At 43.3% G+C, this 21720-nt stretch overlaps 1 protein-coding gene across 4 annotated transcripts in view; it reads right to left on the bottom strand.

Annotated features, from left to right (window-relative positions):
• Positions 1 to 21720, bottom strand: part of GRAP2 (GRB2 related adaptor protein 2) — a 48891-nt gene that overhangs the window by 16326 nt on the left and 10845 nt on the right. Inside the window, exons 1-2 of one of the 4 annotated variants that reach the window (XM_081877659.1) lie at positions 5881 to 6039; positions 1883 to 1968 (exon numbers count right to left, since the gene is read on the bottom strand). In XM_081877659.1, the coding sequence (XP_081733785.1) occupies positions 1883 to 1968; positions 5881 to 5896 (102 nt within the window). In that variant the 5' untranslated portion in view covers positions 5897 to 6039. Of the gene's footprint in view, positions 1 to 1882; positions 1971 to 4466; positions 4489 to 5880; positions 6040 to 21720 lie in introns of those variants that run through there. The other 3 variants (XM_081877662.1, XM_081877661.1, XM_081877660.1) reach the window with 3 other exon arrangements.

Below are 21720 nucleotides of genomic sequence, written 5' to 3'. Positions count from 1 at the left end.
ATATGTCTGTGATGAAAGAGTTCTGCTTTGAAGATCTTACAGGGGGCTTAAGGAACTGTGTGAGAGTTTTTTTAATGGGTTGCTTTGGTTTTAGTGGTCTGCACCAGGAAAATACAAATCCTTCCATTTAACTAACAGGGTGGAGAGCGGCCAAAAAAGGCCCCCTGGTCCATAGAGCAATGCCTGCATTAGATCCTATAGATGTTTATGTGGAAGGACGTCCCACAGACTTAAATGGGACTTACTCCCCAAGGTAAATGTGTGCAAGATTGCAGCTTTACTTGTGCTGACCTCGCACTAAAGCAGCTGAGGCATGGAATCAAAAAAGTTCCAAAGGCTGGTTGGACCAACAAGAATTCAAAGAATTGTAAACTTGTGCCCACTATAGGCAATAGAAACTTAATGTTTTCCACTGCCCATGGATTTACCAAGCTCAAGTCAATGTAGAGAAATGCACTTAAGTCCATTGATTTCAATGTCTAGATGCCTGCATTGAATTGTGGCCATTGTGTTTTGGCTCTACCTCTTTATGCATCAATCCTTTCCTGAATTTGGTAGCACTTTGACGTCCTTACACACACAGGTATAAATGCCTAGACAGTGGAACACAACAGAGGATAATTCCTGTTATGTTGTGCTGCACTGTACATAGCGTACACCACATAAAGACTTTTAAACCATTAAGCAGGCTAGAATTTTTTGTAAATGAATATATCTGCATTCATCGTAGAAAATCTCGTTTTATTTTTGCTCTTCACAGAAATAACCACAACGTAATCATCTGGTGAACCTTAGTGATGGCACCTCATGCCAAACTACCAAAAATATGTGTGGCTAGGAACCAGCTAGATTAGCTATGCCAGTGGCTGAACTAAATATCACTTAAAATAAATGCAGCTGTTTATCTTCCCATGGGCCAATGCTCAAACGGTAAAAATACTAAAGGCGACCTCTGTCTAATGCTTACTTTCCTGGAAAGAGGTATCTGGAGCAATCAATTTCCCTGGTGCATGGAGGGCTGGCTTCTGATCATTTTTCTAAAGAAGGGGTTGAAGTGAGGAGATAGGTTTCCTCCTGTCAGTGGGCCTCACCTGTCAGTGGGCCTCACACTTCCTGCCTCTTTCATCTTTTCCACATCAGGGCTGCAACCCATATCACTTTTCAAAAACAGCCTGATACTTGGTATGTACATTTTGTGTGAAATAGAGATATTTCACAGTTAGGTTACTGTTCCAGAGGATAGCCTTCCCACAACCTGGTTGGATTATATATCCCATTAGCCCCAGCCAACATTGCCAAGGGTCAGAGGGGATGGGAGTTGTAGTACAAAACATTTTGGGGGATTAGGTTGGGGAAGGCAGTCATAGGATTTAAAGAACATTGGTAAACAAGACCCCCCCCCCCGTGCCCACATTGTCCCAAATGATTTCCTTGTGCATAACTCTTCCATTGTTTGTGATTGCTTGTAGAAGGTGTAGAAGATGTCCTTATAGAAGGTGCTACTTTGAGTCTTTGTTCTTCTTGTTCATCTTTGAAATGCAGATTTAAATTTTGGACTAAGAAGGATTTTCTTTTTACTATGCAACCTGGGAATTATCAGTGAACCACTAATCTACCAGTGCCAGTTGTGGGTTTGCTGTCTTATGGGATGGATTGTTAATACAAGCTCATAAGCATTGAGCAGAACTTACAGTCAGTGGCGTAGTGTGGGTTGTCAGCACCTGGGGCAAGGCAAGTAATTTGCGCCCCCTAACCCGTGGATTTGCCCTAACCCCAGATGTTGCGCCCGGTGCGGCCGGCCCCCCCTGCACCCCCCACGCTACGCCACTGCTTACAGTGTTAAAAGAGAAAATACTTGGGTGAAACCTTGGTTTGCACTTACCTTCAGAACATCCCCAGCCCGGAAACTCAGTTCATCCTCTCCTGTTGCATTGAAGTCAAACTTTGCAGTAGCTTCCATACTGTCTCCTGTGAAGGGATCAATAGTAAAGCCTAGTATGTATAGTATTAATATCTGTTTTGTGGAACTGTACTGAACACAAGAAAGCTTGTTATGGCCCTTTTACTCAGGGGATCTTTGGACGAGATTGTTCTATATGTATTTCCCCACTTGGACTGGTCTGACTAGACTGTTATGCCACTACGGACACTAGCATAATCGAGTCACAATCCTAAATTCAACTCAGCCTGTAACAGGGTCAATAGTACGATTGGCCAAAGTCAGAAAAGCTAAGCATTGTCACACTGAAATACATTCCCACAGCCTTCCCCATCATCAAATCAATCATTATCTTGGGCGGCATCATCATCCTTGTAGGAAAGGCACTATCAGTCAACATGCACCAATGGCCAGATAATTCCATTTACGTCTTCCAGCCTAGTATACAAATACACACACCCTCTGCAAAATGCACAAACAAGTAGCCAGAAAGAGACACCAGTGCTTCCTTATGTACATAGTGTTGCATATGGAGAAACCATATGCTTCTCAAAAGGAGGGTTTCAGGCTTGCTGAAGGAGCAGTGCCTCCACACGAGAATTTCCATAAGAATGCGCAGGATGCAGTTTACAAATGGTCTTCAAGGGCAGCAACTTTCTGGACCTTGCATTACAATAGGTTAGTTGTGAATTTGCCTGTACATGCTTAAAACACATGTCTCCAAGAGAAGGATCAGCTGGGGTTTCAGCTGAACCAGAAAGAGGCAGCCCAGACCACAGTGAGAAAATGGCTTCGATATCCTCTGGGATTAAAAAAATTGTTGAGAAATATAAATAAAGACAAGGGGCAGGTTATCAATTCTCACAAATGTCAGAATCAGAGATGGAAAAGCCTATGACCCTGCAGATGATGTTGTACTACAACTCCCACCCTCCACAGCCAGCATGGCCAATGGTCAGAAATGAGGTTCAATCACGTCTGGAGAACCACAGGTTTCCCATCCCTGCTGCAATGATGTCAAAATACCTGCAGGTGCACATGAGCTCTACAAGAACTCCATTTTGGCACCAAATAGAGATATTTACATAGTGCAATGGTGTTGAACCTGTGGACCTCCAGATGTTGCTGGACTCCAGCTCCCATCAGCTCTGATCATTGACAATGCTGGCTGGGAAAGATGGAAGTTGGAGTCTAACAATATCTGGCTGGTCAGAAGTTCCCCAGAGTTTCCATTGTGAAAGAAGACACCATTCTGAATACAGTTGTACCTTGGTTCTCAAACTTAAATCCGTTCTGTAAGTCTGTTCCAAAACTAAAGCGTTCCAAAACCAAGGTGCGCTTTCCCATAGAAAGTAATGCAAAATGGATTAATCCATTCCAGACTTTTAAAAACAACCCCTAAATCAGCAATCTAAGATGAATTTTACTACCTAACAAGACCATTGAATCCATAAAATGAAAGCAATAAACAATGTACTGCAGTTACACAATCAATCCTTCAGTAGCTGAACTGGGTTCCACACAGTCACAGAAATAAAGAAGAAAAAGAGCCTCAAAAACAAAAATGCTAAATAAATAGCAAAAACAGACAGACCTCAGCGTAACACTCAAAACAGAAGCGTGGCACTCAAATCGTCAGCGTAACACTCAAAATGGAGCACGTTCTGCTTCTTTTTTAAAAATATTTTATTTAAGGTTTTCTTGTTTTACAGTGTGAGTGTAATGCCTCGTATTTTTCCCCCTCCATGTAACATTTTTACAAATCCATTTCATTTGTTGAGGCATTAGGGGGAGAAGAAAAAAAAGAAAAAAGAAAAAAAGAAAGGGGGTGGAGGGAGGGGAGATGGATGGGGGTGGGGTCGGGTAGCAGTGTTTCCATTATGCTTAATGTATGTAGAGTTTGGTGTCAGCGTGCTTGTGTTGTTCACTTGTGTTCCTTTGGTGGTGAGAGAGGTTGGGGTTGGCCTAGGGTGTGGTTGTTTGTTTGTGATTGGCTGTGGTGATCTTTGTTTTCGTGTGTGAGTGGGGTGGGTGGGTGTTTTGGATCAGGTTAGCCATATTGATTTGTATGCTGTTGGTGGATTATTGTCATTGTCCTGTTGGGCTGTGTATGTGATAAAGGGGAGCCATACCGGGGTGAAGGTGTCTTCTTCTGTTTGTCCCCGTGTCAGTTTCAGTTTATTAGTTAATTTTTCTAGTAGGGCTGTTTCCCATACTATTTGGTACCATTGGTCCATGCTTACTCCTGACAGGTCTCTCCAGTGTCTGGTTATGGTGTTTCTGGCTGCTGAAAGAAGGTGGGTTATGAGTTCTTTGTGGTGTAAATGGGCATTGTTGTCTTGGAAAGCACGTTCTGCTTCTGAAAAAGTTCGCAAACCGGAACACTTACTTCCGGGTTTGCAGTGTTTGGGTTCCAAGTTGTTTGAGTACCAAGGCATTTGAGAACTAAGGTATCACTGTACACTATTGTGTTTCTGTCTTCTAATAATGCGTTCAGATGGATCAAATATACAGAACTTGAACGTACCGCAGATGAATGCACTGGGGTCTGATTGTGCTGCAGACAAGAAGGCTTGTTTTTACGTTTGCAAGCGGTGATGCTAGGATAAAGGACAGGAAAGCTCCTCTTACCATTTCCTGCTAGCAGGGTTGTGATATGATCTGAAAGGACTATCGATGTAACAGTCCCTTTACCTCAATCTGCTGCTCTTCCCTGCTCAAGCTGCCAAGAGCAAGGCAGGAAGTGGCTCACTTTATAGTGCATGTGAGAGGCTGTACCATGAACAGCAGCTGAGAAATAGATAACATGGCCCTTGCAAAAATCTACAGAATGTGCTTCATTACCCATAATTCCTTGTTATCGCATTGTGCTCATACTTTTTCTTTTTTAAAAATAGAACTTCGTGAAACAAACACATAAAAACTAAAACAAACCAAGCTAAGGTTGGCGTGGTATGTTACATTCACAAGAATAATAAAGCTGGTTTTCCAGATATTTATGATGATACAGATGCGCAAGTAGAGAGTACCGTCAGAACAAATGAGAGAACACACGACTGGCGCATTGTGTTCATTCTCCAAATGTTGTTGGATTACAACTCTGAACAGCCCAAGTCAGAATGGCCAATGATCGGGGTAATATAAATTTTCCAAAAAACCATATTCCAAAAACACAGCATTTCCATAAAGTTAGAATATTTCAAAAATACTGTAAATTGCTTTGGGATGCCTCTTGCAAAGCAATTAATAAATAAAATAATTAGAAGAACAGGAACAAATGTTAGCCATCCCTGCTCTAAAACAGTCTTATCAAATTCCTAAAATTGTAACTAATACGCCACAAACTTGACAATTTTACATCCAACTTCGATTCTTGTACATCATCTGCAGTAGGAGAATAATTAGAGTCTGGAAATCATTCATGGATTCATTTGTTCATTTTCTGCCATCTGACTCCTCTGTGCAACCCCCCCTTGTGGAGGTTCTAAACATGATAGAGCATGGGAAATTTACATACAGATGAACCAACTTGCCTTAGGATACATGACTCATACCTAAATATGGGAACACTGGAAGGGGTCGACAGCCATTTATAATGTGCTGTAAATTATAAGAACCAACATGCATGAGACAAAACACCATAGCAGGCTTGTGAAGTGAGGTGCCCATTTTTGTGATTTATAATAGAAGAATGGAAAATACTGGGCCTCCAAGACATCCATTCTGGAGAGATTTACTAAAATTAAAACAGAACACTCACCTAGGATGAGAGCACCATACAGGAACCTCGCTATTTGTTCTGTTGTAGGTTGATGAATATTTATTATGCAATAATAAATAAATGGCATTTGCCAATAAATGACATTTATCAATAAATGACATTTGCAAAAACAAAAACAAAAGAAAAACACCTTTAAGGCTGCAGTCCTATATATGCTTACCTGGAGTGAGTCCCATTGAACTCAGTGGGTCTTACTTCTGAGTACACATGGAGAGAACTGCATTAGTATTAGCTGCTGTTTTTATCTTTCTGTCTTCAGCTTACATCGTTTTATCTTCCTGCTCTGCTCCCATCTTGCCGGTTGTTGCTTAAAATTTGCTTTTTACTTATTTCATCGTTTTTACCAGTATAAGCTGCCTTGAAGTTTTGTTTTTACAGTAAAGAAACCTCAAGGAGCGCCCCCCTCCAACTGCTGCTAAATTACATGAACACCATAAACCCAACTCACGAGATCTATCTGCGGAGAAGAAAGGGTGTCAGTGGGTGGGACTCGTAGACCTCAAAGCATATTAAAGTTGCTTTGTGTGCATTTGTGTGTGTGCACTGACACATCCCCATGCATGAGTCAGAGGCATACGCCTGTGCTCTACCACATGTAGAAGCTACATGTCAAGGCCATTTATGAACCAGCCCAAAGTACCTTAGCAAGAAGTGAGGGCGTAGCCGGGGGGCAGCTGCACCCCCCTAAGTAAATTAAAAAAAGATGTAACTAAAAGTAGAAACCGTTAGAATATTTGAAACAGAAATGTTCTCTGCGGTCACTTGGATGAGGTTGTGGTGCATTCTAGCGATGCAACCCGATTGAGTGACAGGTATGGCTTCCGCAAACTGACCTATCACGTTGCAGGTTCTGGAACAGGACAGGTAGGTGTCCTCCCCCCCCCCAAATAAATCCTGGCTACTTCCATGGCAACAAGTTCCTCTCACAGCAGAAGTAAAATATGCTAGTGAGGAAGGCACAAGTGTTATGTGAAGGGGGGGGGAACCTCATCACTTTTAAGGTAATGGTCCACTGGAGACGCATCACTGAGAGTTATCACCTGTCATTCCTAAATAGAAAAAGGATCTTCTTCGCACACTTCCTCCTGGGTGTCTTTCGGCACTTTCTGTTTCCTTGTTGCTTATTTTAGATGAATTTTAATTCATGTGACTGAACACGAGACAGGCAGAATGGAGGCCAGGCGTCTGGCAGCTGACACCCAGATTAGCTGGCACAATGTGACCTTGTTGTCCAGCATTCTGGTTAGGCTGCAGTTCCTGGGATGTACATGCCGTGTTGCTGTACAGCCTTACAGCTTGGTCTGCCTTGAGTGGCAGTAGCTCCTGCAGCCTCTTAAGAATTTGCCAGTAAGGCAGATCCAGAGAGTTGGGAGGCTATTTAGCTCAATCCAGTGCTTCATCTGTCACTGCCAGTTTCCTCGCTCCCTCCCCGATTAGCCCATGAAATCCAATGCTGCCAGCAAAGAGTGCAGACTGGAGAGAGCCTTCAAAAGCTAAGAGCTATGCAGAATAAAGTAGTTACAGATGTTGATTTACGATCAGTCAAATAAAAGAAGTACTGTACACAGAAGCGGCAACAAGCTTGGAGGGCTGGGAGTTTTAAAACTTTATATCCGCAAAATGGAGATTTATTAAATTCTGTCAATGATTAGAATCATAAAATGCATAGGACTTGTTTTTATATCATTCTGGAAACTTTTATTTCATCATGGATGCCAGTACACTTACTCATTTTGTACAGAAAATGTAAACACAGCTTACAATTGGCAATGATGTATCTTACCACAATCCACCATTAAGAGTTTTCTCAATTAAATAACAATTTCCAGAAGAATAGCTGTGTTAATCTGGTGTGGCAAAAATGCCTTGCAGCACCATGAAAACAGTAATACAGGATGAGTCCTTTAAAAGAGGCCCTGTGGATACAGAGTACACATGTTCTGCAGGGCCTCTTTTAAAAGACGCACCCTGTATATAGCTGCATAGTTGAACTTCCTGATAAATTATAACCCCACAATTTCATGTTGGACACTCAGGGCCGTCTTTAGCCAGGGGTGCAAGGGGTGTGGTGCACCCGGGCGCCGAATTCTGGGAGGCGCCAAATGTACAGTGGTACCTCGGGTTACATATGCTTCAGGTTACAGACTCCGCTAACCCAGAAATAGTACCTCAGGTTAAAAACTTTGCTTCAGGGTGAGAACAGAAATTGTGCAGCAGCGGGAGGCCCCATTAGCTAAAGTGGTGCTTCAGGTTAAGAACAGTTTCAGGTTAAGAATGGACTTCTGGAACAAATTAAGTACTTAACCCAAGGTACCACTGTATACCTACTGTAATCCGGTCCCTCTCGATTGGCGGCAGTGAAAAGCAATGGAGCGAAAGCCCCCCCCCCGTCACTCTGTTATTCTGTAGCGTCAAATATTGTAGCATCAAATATTCCCGGCGAGTCAGGAAAATGAAAGTAGTTATTTCCGCTGCGTCGTTGTTACAGGTGAGCAATTCTCCTCCCCAAAAAAGGTCAACAACTTTGGCTGCCCCCTTCCCCAAAAAGCTCAATAACATTGAGTTCGCCCCCCCCAAAAAACAAATCTGGGGGTGGCTAAACTAAATTTGGAGGCTCTGGGCCGATCTTTGCACCCCGGCAGCGCATATGCTAAAGACGGCCCTGTGGACACTACAGTATTAACGGAGCAATTCAACCTGCTTTTGCATCCTTCACCCAGCCCCTCCTGGCCTCCCTACGACCCTGCTGGTCTCTGCCTGCAGAGGGAAGCAGCTTCACTCCATTGGCACAGAGTTCCCTTCTGCCCACCACACATGCAGTCAGGCAGAAGTCTGAGCTGGCCTGGGTTACACTGGATCCCAAGCTAACCCTGATGTGATCACATGACAGCATCAGGAACAATCCAAGCTCAATTGTTGTGCTTAACCCTGAGTGTTAAGTCCAGTTGCGGACGACTCTGGGGTTGCGGCGCTCATCTCGCTTTACTGGCCGAGGGAGCCAGAATTTGTCCGCAGACAGCTTCCGGGTCATGTGGCCAGCATGACTAAGCCGCTTCTGGCGAACCAGAGCAGCGCACGGAAATGCCGTTTACCTTCCCACTGGAAGGTACTTGTATTTTGACATGCTTTCGAACTGCTAGGTGGGCAGGAGCAGGGAGCAAGCAACTGGAGCTCACCCTGTCGCAGGGATTTGAACCGCCGACCTTCTGATTGGCAAGCCCTAGGCTCTGTGGTTTAGACCACAGCACCACCCGCGTCTCCCTGGGGGGTTGGATGGCTCCCTAAATAGCTAACTGTCCTTATGCTGCATCTCTTAGAGGTATGGGCTATCCTGGTTTCTGATAGCCCCAAAATCCTAGTCTTAAATTAAATTCCCTGCTGGGGTGAATAAATAAAATGCTAGAGAATCTTCACATAAGCTCGTAACATTCCTAATGATAGAAAGCATATTGGAAATTTACAGCTTTATGAGAAATCTCTTTGCATGGATGTATCTTAAATGAAACGAATAATGTATGAATATAAATCTACCCCCCCCCTTCTTACTGCAACTGCACTTTTTGTGTACGATACTTATTTTCTGTGCCTAATTATAAACCAGTAGCTCATGCACATGTGCTTGTATATATGGTTATGTTATTGGTCCCTGCAAACTGCACTGCAGACAAGTTTATCCCTGCATGGTTACAGCCTCTGCCCACCTATTTGCATACCCTCCAACATTTCTCAGATGAAAATAGGGACATCCTAAGGAAAAGTGGGACATTCCAGGATTAAATCAGAAACCGGGATGGCTTGTCTAAATCAGGGATGTCCCAGGAAAATAGGGACACTTGGAGATTCTGTACCGCAGGTACAGGAGATGGTGGGGGCATGTATGGGTCACAGACCGATATGCTTGAAGCAACACCCTTGTCTGGCTTTCCCATGTCACATCATTCATTATCTATCAAGAAGCTCATATACCAAGATAGTCTCCTGTTGCATTGGACTGCAACACCTGATGGGAGTTATAGTCCAAATCATCTGGAGGGCACCTGGTGGAGGAAGTTTTGCTAAGGCATCAAAACAGGCACATGGGAAACTCCCATGAAGATATGTGTCTGGTAATTTATCCTTCATCTCTTGCCTGTAAAACGGCTTAACGGCTTATAGTTTAAGACAATTACACAGTCAGAAAGAAAGGATTTTTATTACATCTTGAGGAGCTGGCTATATATTCAAAAACCCTTTGCAGGCTAAAAGAGCTATCATAAACTTGTTGAAAAGGCAGTTCTCAGGATAGGCATGTGTTGGCTTGCTGGCTGATGAATGAGTCAAGAACACCATTGTCTAGTGCAGGCATAGGCAAACTCCAGCCTTCCAGATGTTTGGGACTACAATTCCCATCATCCCTGTTGTTCTAAACATCTGGAGGGCCGGAGTTTGTCTATGCCTGGTCTAGTGATTTCTTTGATCATGACTGACTCTTCAGGTGCACTGGGACACTCTGTATGCATGAGTGCATGTGAGTGTATGAAATCATGTGCAGCGTTCTCCGAGTGATCAAGGGGAAGATGAGCATATATACCCATGGATGAGTTGTTTGCTTGAAAGGTGGTCATTGTGGCAGAGACAGTAACATTGCAAAAGTACTGCTGACTTGCTTTAACTAAAACTATGTATGCATTAACAATCCTTCCCATTCCAGTGTGTGCTCCCACTAAGTTGGCTGAAGGCCCTGCTCATATGATATTAGCCAATGGATCTTTCTTCAAAGCAATTCCCATTTGATTTGAAAACATATGCTGCTGTTAAGCTGAGGTGTGTACATTTGAGATAGCCATTGCACATGCACAGATGACAGCTTCATGAATACGGGTTTTCGGGGGAGGGAGAGGGGGCTTGCAGGTGCAGAGAAACCAAACAGATAATGTGCATTGGGTAAAGACATCCCCACCTATTCTCTGGTGTGTACAGCAACTGCAGATGAGACTTGAAACAGTGGGGAAGAGCAGTCATCCTCCTGCATTTTAAGCCATTACATGCAACATTAGCCACAATCCGCATCTTTCCTGCAATTTCTTGCAAAATAATGTGTTTTTATGTGCTTTCTTCCAAACCAGCTTCAACCAGTATTGAGAACAAGAATGACCTAGCTGTCATTAATGTGAACAGCATGAGACTCTTAATCTCAGGGCCATGGGTTCCAGCCCCACTTTGGGCAAAAGATTCCTGCATTGCAGGGGGGTTGGACTAGATGACCCTTGTTGGTCACTTCCAACTCTTCTACAATTCTATGAAAACACAGCCTTAGCATAAGTAGAATCTTTTATCTGCAGATTCTAGTGGCAGTAACTAACCCTTCTTGAATAAAAATAAGTTTGAAAAATAACTCCCAGTAGGGATTACAGGTTTTAAAGATGCATTTTGGAAAGATGGTTTAAAACTCCAACCTCCAAAAAGACATTAATGATAGTTGAGGCAGGATCCCTTAAAAGGAGCAGCATTTAGGAAGCGTAAAAGGACGACTCTTGCTTGTTTTTATTTTCACAGATTTCAACTTCAGTGAGAGACTGAGACAGAGCCCTCTTGAAACAACCGAACAGATGGATTAAATGTGGTTGCTGTTATTTTTTATTGCCAGGGGCTGCATTTACAAGTGGCTGAAATATCATATATGCTATTCAACTTGGCCTGAAAAATTGTGTTAATACCAGACCTAAAGCTCTTCTTCAGCTTACTTCACTGCTCCTGACTAGTAATTTTGCCTTTGAAACCTGCATAACACTTTTCATCAAATGAACTTAAAGCAACCCCTAAATATTTCCTTGTGGATCTCAAAGAGAAGTACTGGATTCTTTTTGACCCACCCCTCCGGTTAATGGTTTGTTCTTCTCTATGCATATGCAACAGAGTTCCACCCTGACATTTGTGAGGGTTCCTTTCCTCTTGCTTTCGTCTCTTATGTTCCTCAAGGACCTTTTATCCAAGATGATATCAAAGGCCATTTCACACTGTGAATGAAATCCTGTCTTTTCCTATGCTGAGTCTCACATACATTTCTGCAACCTATCAAAGTTAACTGTTTGATTCTATGCAATATATATCTCTGTAAAGGAAGCTGTTGTTATTATTATACACACCCAGCCATAATTTACAATAGTCAATTACCTATCTCCCTGCTGAGTACTGTGGGGAAAGCCTTTGCCTGTGTAGTTCTCAACAGATTATAGTCACTTGCTGACAGTGTATCCCGAGTCACAATGAGGCTTTAGAGCTCGGAGATCAACAGTTGACATGATTTTCTCACTGTGTCAGCTGCAGAAGAAATGCTGATATGCCCCTTGTACATTCCTTTCACAGACCTGACAAAGGCCTTTGACCTTGTCAGCCAAAAAGGATTATTCTCCATAAAATAGGATGCCTACCTCAGCTCCACAAGATAGTGTCCTTCCATGAGAACATGCCTAGCGCTGTCCCGTATGACAGGTCATCCTTGGATGGCTTCCCTATAAAGAGTGGTATGAAACAGGGCTATGTTCTCACCCCAATTCCCCTTGGCATATTCTCCTCCCTGTTGCTCTCCTATGCCTTCAGCTCAACTGAAGAGAGTGTCTTCCAAGAAGTGATGGGGGTCTGGTCAATCTAGCCGTCTCCATGCCTGTACAAAAGCGTGGTGGGTCCTTATCTGAGAGATGTTGTTTGCAGATGATGCAGCCTTGACACCACATTCCAAGGAGTTGGTTCTTACCATCAGCCTGATGAAGACCAACGTCCTTGGTCAGGACATCACCAATCACATGCCTGAGGTAGTAGGCAATTTTGTCTACCTGGGCTCCACCATAATCAGCAAACCTCTCCATCAACACTGAGCTGGACAAGCATATTGGCAAGGCAGCTATGGCATAAAGGTATGGGAGAATGTGATACTAATATCCAATATCAAGATAAAGGTCTACTGATGAAGCAATTGTTGCCCCCCTCCCACAAAGCAGTAGCTTTACACCAGCTGAGGGAGCAACCATGTTTTGCATGGCTGAGTCCAACCTTTTCCAAAATTCTATATGTTGCAACCAAACAAATTCTAAGTTTCATTAAAAGGAGCAGAGTCTTAAAGGTCAATTGAGAGATAGCACCACCAAATACTTGCCTATCTGGTTAACCAACGTCCATGCCAGCCAGTCTATTGCACAGAGCAAAAGGCCATGTCAGGGGCTGTTCTATGCATCATTAAAAGCACCAGCGTTTTGCCAGGTCAGTTTGATACATGTTCTCAATGTATTATCAGTCTGAAGCTACATTAATTTTCATGACCTGGGAATTATCTGGAATAGAGCACCTCCTACCAGACCCAAACGAGCTCTTTACTGTATGGTTCCAGTGATTGGATCTATTGCCTACTGAGCATTCCAATGAGAGAGGTACTGTGAACTGCCCATTAGCCCAGCCATCTGGCAATGTAATAAGCTGGATAATTTCCTATACAGCTGCAAGACCATCTCATGACAAAGCCCCCTTTATTCAATCCATGAAGCAAAATTGATTTCTGTTTCATATATACAAATGAAAACAACCAGTAATGCATTGTGGGCAAACCCCCACTATTTTTAAAATTATTTTTAAGTTCACCTTTCATATAGGTTTGTGCAGTTGTACGGAATCAGTTTTATACCACACCTGCAACTATATTACAGGCTCGCTACACTTTATGGTGGCACAATGTGTCAGTATTCAGGTTGTGTTGAAATTCTATAACCTAAGGGTGGGAGGATTTGAAAGCAAATATGCAACCGGCAGGAGGTGCCTTGCACATCCATACTTTTCCTCCCAAACTACCTCCCCCCAAGTCTACTTTCTCTTAGATTACTAGTCTCAGAAACCCACTGGGGGAAAAAAAATGGGGGAGAGATTTCAAAGGGAAAGTGAGGGCAGTGAAAGAATTCTGTACCCTCTTTCTTCCAGCATTAAGTATTAACACCTTTCCGATTTTATAGAAATTCACCAGCAACCTGCCTCCTAATACAGGATCTGCCACCATCACAACCAATTAGTGATTGAGCTACTTTTGTTTAACAAGGGGAGCAAATTGACACTTATGCGACTGAGAACAAGGAATGGCCATACACTTTTGAATTTAAGAGTGGCTTACTCAGATTAATTTCAAGAAACAAAATTAAACAATTAAACCAGTAGACATGTATGAGTATTTACAAGGCCTTTCATTTCGTGATAATACTTTAAAAAACAAACATACCCAAAGATGTTTGGAGATGAGATCCAGACTTGTGTCTTTATCAGAGGACTTGCACAGATGATTGTTACCAATACAGCAAAATGCTGGCTCAGATCCCCAGAAATCAGAACTCCAACATACACACACACAGCATCCTGAACCACAGGGTACCTGGCAGCAAGTCCTGCTGGAGTGAACAGTTCTATAGCAGATGGTAGCACACAGTCCGGCAGACAAACAGGTCCAAAGCCCCAGCAGGCAAATTCCCATCTCTACAAGTGATCCAAGGGTTAGGGCACCTGGAGGTCAGTCCTGCATATACACAGCCCCAACCAGCTCTCTGGAACATCCAAGCCATGGTCCAATCAACCTGGGCAGTTGACCAAGCACAGCCCCTCAGCTCGGCTCCCCTTTTGTACTTTGCCTGCTGATTGCAGCATCTGGGCTTGACGAGGCAGGTGACCCTCACCTGTTCCGAGCCTACTTCAGCTGAGGAATCACATATCTTCACCCAAAGCTAACAAGCCCCACCTGGCTAGCTAGGGAACTGGGCTCTAGGCCCTGCCTGCCTCAGCTTCCTAGAACGCCCCTCCCGCTGCTCCCTATGCATCAGAACCCACCATGTTTGTGGAGACAGGGGCCCCTCTGGCTCTGGGTCCTGCTGCTCTGGTTCCTGTGCATTGACCCCCATCCCCTCACCACCCTCTGTCACCCTATGAGCACTTCCTACACCAATCTCTCCTCCCCCATCCCCAGCTTGCCCCAGTATGTCCCAGTCCCAGCTACACCCTTTAGTAGGATTTCTCTTCCTCCTCCCTGCCATCCTGTCAGTTCATCACACACACACACGTCATTTTGAAATGGTTGAGACTCCCGTTACACAACTGAGTTTCTTTTTTTTAAAAAAAGAATATTATATACAAAACAGGAACAGAAATATCTCACTAAGGCAGCACTTTCTGAGTAACGATTCTACAGTCTTTGATTTCTTGACAAATTCTTTGTGTCAGGAGGTAAAGTCATTTGTGTGTATCTTTTTAACCCTTTTGGTTTTCTGTCTTGAAATGTAAAATAGCTATAAAAAAATTAAAGTAAATTTTGAGAGGAACAAGAGTGTAAGTTTCCCCCAGCTCAGGTTGCTTTAGTTAACATTTGAGGTTAATTGGAATTTGGCCCTCAGGCTCTCTTTTTAACATCTAAACTGGCCCAGCCATTTCTTAATTAGTTTGGCTCAGGAAAGTAATACTGTCAAGAAGTGAGGAGGCAAAGCCTAAGAAGGTGCGATCTTGGAAGTGGGAGGATTTTCAGTTGTCATGTTTTGTAGTGAGCAACAATTCATCAGCCAACGGATAAAAGAGTGTTGGACTGCAAATTCACAACTAGTGGAGGGTTATGAATGGGAGCTGTCCAGCTTTTCTTCATCTTCCATCTATTCCTGTCCCACAGATATGTCCCACATACAGCAATTCATCCTCTTCCTTGTAGCATCTCTGACTAAGGACAGCTGGTTTAGGACATGTGTAATGGCAAGTCATTAACGGGCAGTTATTGCTTCAGAGAAGGATCAAGTACACAGGGCAGGCATGTGTGTCTGTGCAGAGCGTTACCAATATATCTTTGTCAAGGCCGGCTGCAACGCCTGCTTTCTGGATTCTGCCCTCAAATCTCGGAATGTGATGCTTCGGCTGCCCTACTCACATCTGGTCTAATGGATTCATTTGTGCCAGTCACTTCATTGCAAACCTGTAAGCACATTCCACCATGGGCTGCTTCTTATTAACCCTAGCCCACCCCACTCCAATTACAGACTGCTAATTTAATTGCTGGCTCATGCACTTCAATTTCTCCTCTGTAAAATTCAAAGAATAATGACCTTAACCCCATAGAAATATTGGAATCATTTAGAGGGGTGGTGGGGGAGTCCTCTCGTATATAAATAATGGAATTATTATTATTATTATTATTATTATTATTATTATTATTATTATTATTATCCCTGCATAAGGAAGTTTTTAATGTTTGATGTTTTGTTGTGTTTTTATATTTTGCTGGAAGCTGCCCAGAGTGGCTGAGGCAACCTAGTCAGATGGGCAGTATATAAATAATAAAATTGTTGCTGCTGCTGCTGCTGCTACAGATCATAGGTGATTGTTACTCAGGAGGAGCACCTAGCTTTCTCCCTGAGTGACTATGTATTAAAATAATTAAATGGGATTAAAGCTAAAGGTAAAGGGACCCCGGACCATTAGGTCCAGTCGTGACCGACTCTGGGGTTGCGGCGCTCATCTTGCTTTATTGGCCGAGGGAGCCGGCGTACAGCTTCCGGGTCATGTGTCCAGCATGACTAAGCCGCTTCTGGTGAACCAGAGCAGCCCATGGAAACGCCATTTAGCTTCCCGCTGGAGCAGTACCTATTTATCTACTTGCACTGCGTGCTTTCTGCATTGAGAATATTGCTATGGTTATTATGGGATTTAGAAAGTCATCAATCCAAGTCTTTATTAAGGGTTTATTTAGAACTGTGGCCTGTATGCTGGTTTTCATGTACTTCAGGGAAGCCCACAGGCAGGGCATGAAGACAAAGGCCTTTTCTTCCATTTTCCCACTCCTGCACTCCAGCATCTGGTAAGAACATAAATACATAAGAAGCATCTTCTGGATCAAGCCAGTGGCCCCTTTAGTCTGTTTCCCCTGTGGGAAACCCTCAAGCAGAACCTGAGCACAAGAATATTCTCTCCTCCTGTGGTTTCCAGCAACTGGTATTCTGAAGCACTACTGCCTCCCGCTGTGGAGTCAAAGCACAGCCATCATGGCTAGTAGCCATCTCCATGAATACGTCTCATCCAAGTTGGTGGCCATCACTAGTGGTAATAAGAGTTATATCGCCTCTGAGCAAGGAGGTATCATTTAACTATTGTGGCTTATAGCTGTTGACAGAATGATCTTTCATGAATTTATATATGGATTGTATGATGACTTTAGTAAGGATTGCACATAAAATTCCAAATTCCAGTAGTGGATGGATGGTAGAGAAGGAATGTAACACAACTGGCCACCCGTCAGTCACGCATCACTGTCTTTGCAGGACAGGGTGGAGGAAAATGTTCACAAACAGGAAAATCTTAGATTCAGCTGCAAGGTGAGGGGGAAATCAATGCTTGCAGATGAAAATAATCGTGACATTCCTATCACTGGCAGGTCCATAGACCTGAGCAACAATGATAATGGTTGATCCTGCCTTCTCAGTATTCCCTGATAACAGTTTGAGCTGTTGTTAAACTGAGCAGGGGTAGCATAGTCACCAGAACAAAATTAAAATGTGCTGCATGGGTGGCTGATTTTCTTTTCTGCTAGTCGGCAGGAGAGAGAGGGAAAGAGAGAGACTTTTCGCTACTGCTCTGCAATTCTAGCCTGATTCACTCCACCAAACATTCATTTCCAGAATGTAAATTATCCCTCTGATGAGTGGTCTGTGACTGTGGTGTCTGCTAAGCCTTCATCTTTGCACCAGAAAAGGATGATATTTCTTTTCCCTCCCCACCTGCTGATCTCTGTCTCTCATGCGGCTTTAATCATGATAACTCTATTCTAATGTTCTTCATAAGACAAACAATACACCACTAATCTACCATGATCTGGGTTCTGGCATCACTGAGATTAACCTTTTATCTATTATGTGGAGTGCAAAGTTAATATGCTCCCTCCCATTAACTATTTCTTATGTAGTGGACCCCACTCTGCTTCACATTTGCTACTTAAAAGTCAGCAACTGAAAAATGCATCATTTGAAATAAGAAATGTGCTTAAAATGTCTTTCTTTTCTTCCTCTAAACTACCCCTCAACTGCCTTGATTCTGCCAGGACAGTCCCTGAATTGATAAAGCCACCACAGTTTCTGATCTGAAAGTGGGGTGTTCTGATTTTGAGGTTTTGTTTCCGCCCCCCAGCGCCACCTTGGCTGTGGATCCTGCCTCTCTGCCTTGTGCAACATGGTGGCCAACTCCAAACTTGGTGGCACAGCTTGATGATGTCATTTGCCAGGGCACTTCTGGGAGTCAGAAGCAGAGGGTGTGTGCATAAGCTTAAAAGGGGAGCGGTGCAGATTGCAGCCATCAGTAGCGGTGGGTGAGCCTTGAGCGGCTAGCAGGATGGGGGAGTGGGGGGGGGGAAGGGAAGTAGGGCTGGTAGCTGTTTCAGTTACCATAGAAAGCCTACAACTTGATCCTCTTTGGGGACTTTTTCTTTTCCTAAATGAACTCTAGTGCCAAAACAAATTAAACGAGCTTAGTGAAAGTAGCTTCTGGGCAGAGGAGATGCACTGAGATTTAATATCTGCCGACTAAGCAATTTTATCAATATTAAATTAATTGTTTCTGGAGCAAGAGTAATGGTTTCTGGGCCTTAAATCCAGATGAGCAAAGCAGGGAAGTAAGTATAGGAACTGCAAAAGCTATCCAGAGATACAGGACGAAAACAGGCTTTGCAGGAGTTTAGCTCCATTGTTTGGTTTCATCTCATGAAGTCTTGTTGCTATGCACTTAGATTCCAACTGACTCTGTTCAGAAACACATCCAGTCATCTGGTTTGCTACTTCTGTTTCCTATGCCTGTCATTGAGAATATCTTCTTTCCTTTTCCTTTAACTGCACCACGGCTTTTAATCTATAGCTAGGTAACGGACCAGTGGTATGAACAGCAGTGGGCTTCTCTCCAGGTCACCCACTAGTAGGGTTGCCTTGTTTCAAAAAGTAAAAATGAGGACACTCTGAAAATTGTTGAGCTTTTCTAAAAGAAGACCCCAATAATGCCAAAAAACCCCATGATTTTTTGGTGAAAATTTCTCATGTAACTGGTGCCTAAAAGCCTGTAATTCTGCATGATAATCCCAGTTAGGTTTCTCAGAGCGGCTTCTAGTCACAGAATGAGAGCAAAAGTGCAGTGTAATTTTTTGGTTTACTTGACGAAGATCCAGGACAAACTGCTGCCTTCCAGAAATTCCCCCTTCTGCCTTTGAAATCCTGGTAGGGTCTGGGAAATCCGGACGTATGGGCAGCCCTACCCACTAGCTTATGACAGGTTGTGGCCATGGCCACAAAATCAATGAATTATCCAGTTTCTTGTTAGCCAAGAAGATAAGCATAGATGCCCTTTTCTTAGTATTCATGGCATGTTTTTCATTCCCATGACAACAGTGAAGACAATGATGTTGCAGCCTGTTCACCAGCTTAGGTTAGCTGCAGCCTCCCTGTGCAGCCGAGGCACACGTTGCAAAAGTAATCAGCAATCTACCACTTCTCTGAGATCTTATCTGACGAGGATCTGCAGCAGGGAACCACAAGGTCTTCAAGCCTCTTTGTTAGAATGTGTGTGGCAAAAACTGGAACTTTGTGCAAAGTGCATGATGAGTCATCTGACATTTTCAGCTTGACTGAAGACAGTGGTTACCTTTAATTCTAATCTCAATACACTATCCACGCTTATACTTTCAGCCAGTAGGGAGAAATTATTCTGCATGCTGCATAGATGCAAAAATTCAAGGCGATGCGAGTTAAAGCATGATGCTATGCACATGTGGGAGCAAGTGCTTGCAAGCATAAAGGACAAGCTCTAGACCTTGAACTGGTCTGGATGAGGATTTGCCTCTACACATCTTCCTGTGACTCTGTGCCCCTCCTATTGTCTCACCATCCCACCTTGGATCAGCTGCTGTCACTTCAGCCCCAGGACCAAAGAAGGGGAGGGATAAGCAGCAACCCTTCTCTTGAAATGTAACTAGTGACATAGATGTTAAGAGAAGTAGTAGTAGTAGTAGCAGCAGCAGCAGCACAAAGGTATAAGAAGCAGAATTTTACGCAGCTAGCTTTCAAGTGCCATTGCAGAGTTATAATAGATTGCTAAAAAGCATGTGAAGGACAACAAAAAGCGTCTCCTCCATGGCTGATACCAAGGACAGATGCTCAGTTTGTTCAATGTGTGGGGCCAGCCCTGCATGCATGTATTTTGAGTGAGGGTGTCAAAATTAACCAGGTCATTTGTCTGCAGCAGTAAGAATGAGCATACAGATACTTGGTCCTATTCATTCATTTATTTGCTTTTACATCCAAGGACCTCAAGGTAGTGCCCATGGATCTCCTGCTCTCCCTATTATCCACACAGCAACAACCCTGTGAGGTATGTTAGGCTTCATGGCTGAGCAGGGATTTGAACCCTGGAGTAGGATTTGACTCCAGCACCCTAACCACTATGCCACACTGGTTTCATGTTGCCTATGACAACCTTTGCCAACCTGGAGCCTTCCAGATGTTTTGGACTACAACTCCCATCATCTCCAGCCAGCATGAGTTTGGATTACAACTCCCATAAACCCCAGCCAGCATAGTTGTGCTGCTGGGAATGCTGGGAGATGTAACCCAAAGCTTATGAGGGCACCAGGTTGCAAACACAGTATATGAACCTAGCTATATACCAGTTAATTGCTGCCATTTTTGTAATTTGTGGGAGTGTACACAAGTGCAGCACAGGGTAGGTGTGCCTAAAGCATATACAGTGGTACCTTGGGTTAAGAACTTAATTTGTTCTGGAGGTCCATTCTTAACCTGAAACTGTTCTTAACCCGAGGTACCACTTTAGCTAATGGGGCCTCCCGCTGTCGCGCGATTTCTGTTCTCATCCTGAAGCAAAGTTCTTAACCTGAGGTACTATTTCTGGGTTAGCGGAGTCTGTAACCTGAAGCGTCTGTAACCCAAGGTACCACTGTACAATGGTTACCAGGCACATTCACAATGCAAGCCTATCCACGTCTACTTAGTTCAACTAGGCTTACTCTCTCTGTGCATAGCATTGCAGTGTCAGTTTACATAAGGATTTCCTTGTGCTTCTGCATCCCACATAGGATGACAGAAAATCTTTAGATGGCCCTAATTGTTTTGGCTGAGAATGGAGAGATTTTTCTTTTACAAATTTCATATGGAACACCTGACACGTGCCCTTGCTGAACTTGCTAGAGCATATAAGAGACTAACTACTGTGCATTGGCTGGATTATTAGGGGTTTGCACATGAGAAGCCAGGCTTCAGATTCTGTCACAGCTATGAAGGCCACTAGGTGTCTATGGTCAGATTACTGTCTCTCAGTCTGCCTTAATATGGTGGTTGGGATGTCCTTGGAGAAAAAGAAGTAAAATAAGATCATCAATGGTGCCATGAAAGTGAACATACACCAGGGAACCATCCTGACATATAGAAAGATAAGAACAAGGCGTAGGCTTGAAGAATTATATATATTTTTAAACACACTATGGATGACACCTGGACATTGTTCCCAAATTAAACTATTCATGTGGAAATCTGAATGGCAAAATGCTAAGTTAAAATGTTGAATTCTGAATTGTATTACAAATATGTGTCCATGGTGGGTGGATGCATTAGCACTGTGATTTTTTGTTATTGTAATATTTTCCAGCCAACTTTGTAGTACTCCCTAGTAGTTCATTCCCTGCTCTTATTTCATTAATGTTGCTGTGCACTGAGCTGACATTTTCAGTGAACAATTTATAATGAGGCCTACAGTTTCTTGCTTGATGGTAACAGCAAACTGAGGACTCAGCATTTTATATGTATAGTTACTTTTTCCTAATGTAAATTACTTTACACTCATCAGCACTGAATTTCATCATTTTATTGCCCACTCACCTAGTTTTGCAAAACCCTCTAGTAATTCATGATACTCTGCTTCTGACTTGACTATTTCATTAATTTTGCAAACCCTACAAGTGTTACTGGCTTGC

Source organism: Podarcis erhardii (genome assembly GCF_964252035.2).
Source record: "Podarcis erhardii genome assembly, chromosome: 10".
In the NCBI taxonomy this organism is placed as follows: Eukaryota; Metazoa; Chordata; class Lepidosauria; order Squamata; family Lacertidae; genus Podarcis; species Podarcis erhardii.
This window is presented reverse-complemented; position numbering and strand designations above follow the sequence as displayed.